The 7,555-nt window shown below is 46.0% G+C and overlaps 1 protein-coding gene across 1 annotated transcript; it reads left to right on the top strand.

Annotated features, from left to right (window-relative positions):
- Window positions 1-393: 393 nt before the first annotated feature.
- On the top strand, window positions 394-6,380 carry PTGS2 (prostaglandin-endoperoxide synthase 2; the record flags this gene model as incomplete). Its single annotated transcript, XM_084265943.1, has 10 exons — window positions 394-445; window positions 917-1,033; window positions 1,145-1,288; window positions 1,765-1,908; window positions 2,274-2,455; window positions 3,241-3,324; window positions 3,512-3,758; window positions 4,680-4,966; window positions 5,130-5,277; window positions 5,436-6,380. 10 exons carry the CDS (start codon window positions 394-396, stop codon window positions 5,840-5,842), a joined length of 1,812 nt encoding a protein of 603 aa, XP_084122069.1. The 3' UTR covers window positions 5,843-6,380.
- Between the last annotated feature and the right edge of the window lie 1,175 nt (window positions 6,381-7,555).

Genomic DNA, 7,555 nt, shown 5'->3' with positions numbered 1-7,555 from the left:
CCCCCATCCCTCCCCATCCCTTAGGTGGGTGTTCCCCCCGCCCACCGGGGGCTCCCGTCGCAGCGGAGCCGGGGCTGAGGTATGGCGTGTCCCCCGCCACCTCGGCGGCCCCTCTGCGGCGTGGCAACCCCCAGGAGCGGGCGATTGGGGTGGGCGGGGAGGAGGGGGAACCCCGGCCACAGCAGGTGGGACCGGACAGCGGCTACGGCAGCGGCGAAATTCCCCCTCTCGAGAGGGTTTCCGGCCAGCGGGCGGGGGAGGAGTAGTAGTGATGACTCACTAGTTCTGCGGGGATAAATAGGCGCGTGTACCTGGGAGAGGCACTGGTTCTCGGCGCTGAGCACCCGCGGAGCCCGGACAGCAGCAAGAGTCCCGCCACAGCCTCGCCGAGACATGATCCTGCCCTGCGCCCTGCTGGCCGCGCTCCTGGCTGCCGGCCGCGCAGGTGAGACCGTCCGTCTGTCCGTCCGTCCCCTCGGGGGCAGGAGCGGGCCCTGCCGCGTGTGAATCCCGGCTCGAAGCGCGCACGGGGATCTCTTTGCTGTGCTTTTCAGCTGCGGGCGGGCTCAAAGATGTGCTTACCGCCCTGCGCGCTTTGGCCGCCTCTTGCCTACTCCGTGCACGGCGGAAGTACGGGTGCCGGGACTCCCTGGGCTGGTGCGGAGCAACCCAGCCCTTCCGAGGGGGTCTGTTGCCGTCGGGGAGGCAGAGGGTCTCTGTGCTGCTGTCCATAGCTGCCTATGTGGTTCACATGTCTAGTTCCTAGCTACCTGTGGTAGCCTAAAGGCTCCTGTGAATGGATGCTCGGTTTCCAGTCTTCCTGATGGGCATTGAACTCCAGGGCCTGACAGCTTAGCAGAGAGTAGCAGGGTACCGGTATAAGGATGCTAACTGGAGTATTGGGGTTTCATTCCAGCCAACCCTTGCTGCTCAAACCCCTGCCAGAACAGAGGAGTGTGCATGACAACGGGGTTCGATCGATATGAATGTGACTGTACCAGGACAGGCTACTACGGGGAAAACTGCACGACCCGTGAGTATTTTAAATCTCTTTTCATGGAAATGATGTTTGGGGCTCTGGCGGTGGGGTGGCAGGTGGTTCTCACCAGCCCACTTACGATGCTCTTTCCATCGATGCTCGCAGCGGAATTCTTCACGTGGCTGAGGGTGACACTGAAACCCTCGCCGAACACTGTCCACTACATCCTCACCCACTTCAGAGGAGCCTGGAATATCATCAACAACATCCCTTTCTTACGAGATACTATCATGAGATACGTATTGACGTGTGAGTATGAGTTCTGTCTTCCAGTCCTCTTTAACTGGCCGAAGTTCCTCGTAGGACTCCAGAATACTCTGGTCAGTTGTGTATACAGTTAGCAAGCTAAAATGCACTAAGGTAGAAGCGCTCCCACTGAAATTTAGGATTTTGGCAAGATGCATCCTTTTAGGAAATGCTTTGAAATGAAAATGCATTTTGCTTTAATCTCCAGCAGAATCCAGGACTTTGCTTGCATAAACTTTGTGCTAAGATGCTCATGCTAACTAACAGTTGGATCCAGCTGATAACCCACGACTCGGTCCTGTTATTCAGTAACTGTAATCCCAATTTAACACCGGTAACTGGGGTGTGTGGAATTTGTTAGTGTAACAGCTGCCAAAACATATAGAAAAGATCTGGCCTTGCGATCGAATGTTTGAGACTAAAATGTATCATTTAAAAATATTATAATATTATTAAAAACAATATGCTTTCTTTTCCAGCAAGATCACACTTGATTGACAGCCCACCAACTTACAATAGTGATTACAACTACAAAAGCTGGGAAGCCTATTCCAATCTTTCCTATTACACCAGAAGCCTTCCACCAGTAGGACTTGACTGTCCAACACCAATGGGTGTTAAAGGTAAGGAATAAACTGGATGTGTAATGCTCACTCCTGGAAATTTCTAGTTACCCCCTTGGAAAATACCATGTGACCCACTTGTCTAGAAACGTCTTTCAGCACAGTTGACTTTAAGAATGTTTTAGATACACCATGTAAAGATGTAACTCCTTTGGTTCTTACTATTGAGTTACACGCTAGAAACAGGGAATTTAGAAGTTTCTAATAACATCAAGGAAGAGAATGTAGAAAAACAGATAATTCCCCTTGTTTGTGTGCTGCTGTCCATCAATAACACTTTGAAAGTCTCAGGACTTTTTTTCCTTGGGAATAAAATGTGTTGCATAAACCCAGTTATGTTCAATATCTCACTCTTTCTCTTGCAGGTAAGAAAGAGCTCCCAGATTCAAAGCTGATCGTGGAGAAGTTTTTACTAAGGAAAAAATTTATCCCTGACCCACAAGGCACAAACGTGATGTTCACGTTCTTCGCCCAACACTTCACCCACCAGTTCTTTAAGACGGACCACAAGAAAGGACCTGGCTTCACCAAAGCCCTCGGCCACGGGGTATGATCACAGCTCTTTTGACTGTAACACAGCACTTAGTTCTTGGGGGCTGCTGGGCAGCTAGAATGGTGCCTTGGGGGTGATTGCACGTTGCCGCAGACCGTTGGGGCTTACCCCTCTGTAGGCAGAATTCCAGCCCTCAGTAGCACTTCTTCCAGGGTCAGAACTGTGTATGCAAAGCGTGTGGTTCTGTGTTAAAATACCTGCACGGTGACCTGCAGCACTCTCTTTAGGTTCTTCCCAAGAATGTGCTTTCACCTAAAGCAGAGCTCTGGATGCTCCCTAACTCTGGACTCTTTCTGTCCATTGTGGAGAGCACAGTAAATTATCTTTCGTGCTGCTAATTGAAGAAACTTAGTTTTAAAAGAAGATGAGAAGCAGGCTTGGATTTAGGATCCCAGGTTAGCCACAAAACAGGAAGCCTTTAACAAAGAGTTCTTCAATATAACGTGCGGTGTGTATGGCTGAAACAGCCATAAAATATGTGTGTATATGCAAAAAGCTGTCTGCATAATGGAAAGCTGCTGACACTTTAAACAGAGTCCTTCTTAAATTACCAGCCAACTTAAAAACTTGCTCTTATGCAGAGGTGGCTCCAGTTGCCAGGAAATAATTTGGCTTCGTCTTTAATATCATTTCATGATACTTATAAGGTAGCAATAATATAATTAAAAGGTAAACACCTAAGGGATGAGCTCCTGTTGGCATCTGTAGAAGTGGGACCTATCCTAAAATAGCAAAAAAGTGCAGCTTGGCTTCATGTTCCAAATGCTTTTGTTTTATAGGTTGACTTGAACCATATTTATGGAGAGACTCTGGAGAGGCAACTTAAACTGAGACTCCTGAAGGATGGGAAGCTAAAATACCAGGTATGTCTTATCCCAAAATTCCTCCCACCTTACTGGATGGCATATTTCCTAAACTAGCACTCTGTGCAAGGTACAGTTGTTCTAAAGCATGAGCCTAAAGTCAGTACTACTGGAGTTGACGCTGATGAACTCAGAAGCATCATGGCTTATGACTCTTGTCTTGTTTCTTTCTTCCTCCCCCTGGCAGATGATTGATGGAGAAATGTATCCACCAACAGTGAAGGACACTCAGGCAGAGATGATCTACCCGCCCCACATACCTGAACACTTGCAGTTCTCTGTGGGGCAGGAGGTGTTCGGTTTGGTCCCAGGCTTGATGATGTATGCTACAATATGGCTGAGGGAACACAACCGGGTCTGTGACATCCTGAAACAGGAGCATCCAGAGTGGGACGATGAGCAGCTTTTCCAAACAACTAGGCTCATCCTGATTGGTGAGTGTCACTTGTACCACACAGGGCTAACCTTCTCTTGAGTGTGACGCTCCACCCATTACTTCCTCCAGCTGCAGTAGATGTAGTAAGAGGAAGAGCTATTGCTTAGACTGCTGTGTGAAGGCAGGCATCCCAGCCTTCGTGACCCGTTACTGGGATTGTTTTAAGGTACAGCTTCTTCCCAGCTAAGGTAAAGATGGGATTGAAGAAAACTGAGCTAAGTGATTCTCAATTCCCTTACTGAAGGGAAACAGAGCTGAAAGCAGTGGAAAGGCAGGAAGCTAATGCTAATTTCTCAGAGAGAAAGTATGTGAGGCTCAGTGACCTCAATCTCAGATGCTGTGGGTTTTTTTCCCCTGGGGTTGGGTCAGTTCAGGTATGCTTTAGGCTTAATCACAGCCTTTCTTTTAAAGTTCAGGATGTTACATAAAACGTAATTCTACAGACTTCCTCTGTCTAACTGTGTTCAGTGGTAGCTTGTCTTATGTAAATGGTGATGGACACCGAGCTTGAAATGATCTTGCCTGAACTGACTGAAGCAGTAGCCCAGGGCAATTGTATTGAGCAGCTTTCAGATACCAGCTTGCTTCATTTTTCCCTGCCTCTGTCCTCGGGAGTATTGTCTAACTGAACACAGTGTAGATGCTCTTCTCTAGAATGCACAAGGAAGTGTATCTTGGGGGTTAAGCAGGGCTATAGAAAAGATTTCTCTCTACCACAGCCAAAACCCCTTGGGATCTGAAGTGCTGTTCCACCCCTTAGTCACATAGAAAGTGATTCATGTGTTTTATAGGAGATATTCTGATCACTATAGCTTGGGGATTTTTTAGCAGTGGTACTTCCTCCCAGAGCAGGGTAACTGCCTAAAGTTTCTCAGGGAACCAGTACCAATATTCTCTTGTGGTTTTCGCTGTCCAACAGGAGAGACAATCAAGATCGTTATTGAGGACTATGTGCAACACTTGAGTGGCTACCACTTCAAACTCAAGTTCGATCCTGAGCTGCTGTTCAACCAGCGGTTTCAGTACCAGAACCGAATTGCCGCCGAATTCAACACCCTCTACCACTGGCACCCGCTCCTGCCTGACACCTTCCAGATACATGACCAGGAGTACACTTTCCAGCAGTTCCTCTACAACAACTCTATCATGTTGGAACATGGCCTTTCCCATATGGTGAAATCTTTCTCCAAGCAAAGTGCTGGCAGGGTAGGTACTTTCTCAAGCTCCCAGTGAACCAACAGAGGCATAAACTGAGGGTGGGATCACGGGGCAGAACAAGGCCATCCAGAACTAATGGGACTATAAAGGCACAACTTCCTCATGACTCTTTATCAGGAGATCTTAACTACTTTTCATCCTCATTAAATAGGTTGCTGGTGGGAAGAATGTTCCTGCTGCAGTACAGAAAGTAGCAAAGGCTTCAATTGACCAGAGCAGACAAATGAGATACCAGTCCTTGAACGAGTACAGGAAACGCTTCATGTTGAAACCGTTCAAGTCATTTGAAGAACTTACAGGTAACAGTTTTCAACTTTTCTAACAAACCAAGGCCCTTAATCCTTAAAATGGCCAACAGAATCCCACAGTGCTAGTACTGGATGGGAACAGGGTAGGCTGGCAATGAAAATAAGGGGTTTCCACTCAACATTTTTTTTTTTCTCATCAACAATTACAGGAGAAAAAGAAATGGCAGCTGAACTGGAAGAGCTTTATGGAGACATTGATGCTATGGAGTTGTATCCGGGCCTCCTCGTAGAGAAGCCACGACCAGGTGCCATCTTTGGTGAAACAATGGTGGAGATTGGAGCTCCGTTCTCCCTGAAGGGACTGATGGGAAATGCAATCTGCTCCCCTGAGTACTGGAAGCCTAGCACCTTTGGTGGAAAAGTGGGCTTTGAAATAATTAATACTGCCTCCTTACAGAAGCTCATCTGCAACAATGTGAAAGGCTGTCCTTTCACTGCATTCCACGTCTTAAATCCTGAACCCACAGAGGCGACTATTAATGTCAGTACCTCAAAAACAGCAATCGAAGACATCAACCCCACACTACTACTGAAAGAGCGATCTGCTGAGCTGTAAAAACCCATCTATTTATTTATTTAAATGCATAATTTATTCTATTTATGGCTTGAAGTATTAAAAAACAAACCAAAAAAAACCAAAAAAAAAAAAGAGGAAAAAAACCCGAACTTGAACATCTTCACTGTGGGGGTTGCCCTAGCTTCCTTACTCAGGTAAGGCTTCCATTTACAAAAGGGATTTTCTGTGTTTGAGCTCTACAGCAGCAAATCCCTTGGTTTAAAGTCTTCTGTAACAGAACTACGTATTCCAAAGTGGACCAAAGTTCCAACTTTTATTTTTCATGTTGTTTTAATACTTGACAAAGGGTATCTGTGGGATTTTTATTTTTATTAATTTTGTTTGCCTTTTCACTTGATAGGTCACATAACACTAAATTTGCTGAGGCAGTTAAGTTGCCTTTGTAAACTTGAAAATGAGCCATTGAACTAAAAGTGTAAGAAAATTTGACTTAATGAAAACTGCCATAAAAAAAAAGTTAGGAATTAGATATGAGCACTCCAGGATGAACAAAATCCCCCCCCAAAAAACCTATAAAACCCCCAAAACATATACTTGAGATTTGCTTATTTATGCAAAGCCAGAAAATGCATTACGTTTATCGTTGATACTACCTCTCCCTCGTTGCAAACAAGGCACTTTCTACAGTAACTTGTATGTCTGGTTTCATGTGTAAATGTACTTTTGTATGTCATTATGCTTCCTTTAATTTAATTTTTCAGAGAAAATAGAACTCTTGGCTACTGCTTGTTTTTGAAGCCTAGATCATAGAAGCATCTGTGTGAGAGGATGATGAGGTGGTACTGAGCTTAGAACTAACTGACTTTCAGGCTGCAGTACAGGGCTGCTTGTGTTTTGATACAGATGTTTTGATATGCAAGTTTTGGGCCGACCTTAAACTTAGTCAAAAGGGGTTGGTGTTCCCTCTGTCACTGTAGTTCTGTGTCCTGTTTGGGAGTGGTTTTAATCCCTGTCACTTTCAGGACAGATGGACAGTGTTGCTTCAGTTAAGGGTACGACTGTAGTATAGCTTTGTGTTCACAAAACAGGGAGATTACTGGGGAATAGTTAAAGGTTGAGCAGCTATGTGAATAAGCAGAGTGGGAAAATGAATGCAAAGTAGATCTAGCAAAACTTTGAGGCACCGAGACTTGAAGGTAGCTTATGTCTATGTGCATAAGGCATACTCTTAACTTATAGTTCTATTTATTGGGGGGGTGGGAGAAGATTAATGGGTGTTTTTTTTAATAATTTATAAACAGAGGCATTTTAAGTAAGTGGCTTAAGCTTAAATAAAGCTGGCTAGCTAGCACAAAATCTCCTAGACATATTTGTCCTGATCCACCACAAAAATATCTAGTCTCATCCGGACACATCAGCAGTTATGCAGGACCTTGTACCAGCACCTCAACCTCTGCATACGAGGGCATCTCTCTGTAGGTTCTGTAGAGGAAGGGCAGAGGATGAGCTTCCTATGAAAACAGCTGGGGAGCTGCAGGGAAAAAGCCGCTTCCAGCTGGATCAGAGCAACCTGGCGTTGCGTGCCCCTTCCCAGAATCCCTTGCTTGCTGAAGAGGGCTTTTGCTTGGGACTGCGTCTCTCCAACGGCTGTAGCAGCTCGCGAGGGACACGCAAGTGGTTTGGCTGTGACATCTGCTCCTGCTGATGTGTGTGGAGACACCGGAGCTCCTACCGCCATCGGTACCAGTGACT

The sequence above is a fragment of the Gallinula chloropus genome (assembly GCF_964237585.1).
Source record: "Gallinula chloropus genome assembly, chromosome: 6".
Taxonomy (NCBI): Eukaryota; Metazoa; Chordata; class Aves; order Gruiformes; family Rallidae; genus Gallinula; species Gallinula chloropus.
This window is presented reverse-complemented; position numbering and strand designations above follow the sequence as displayed.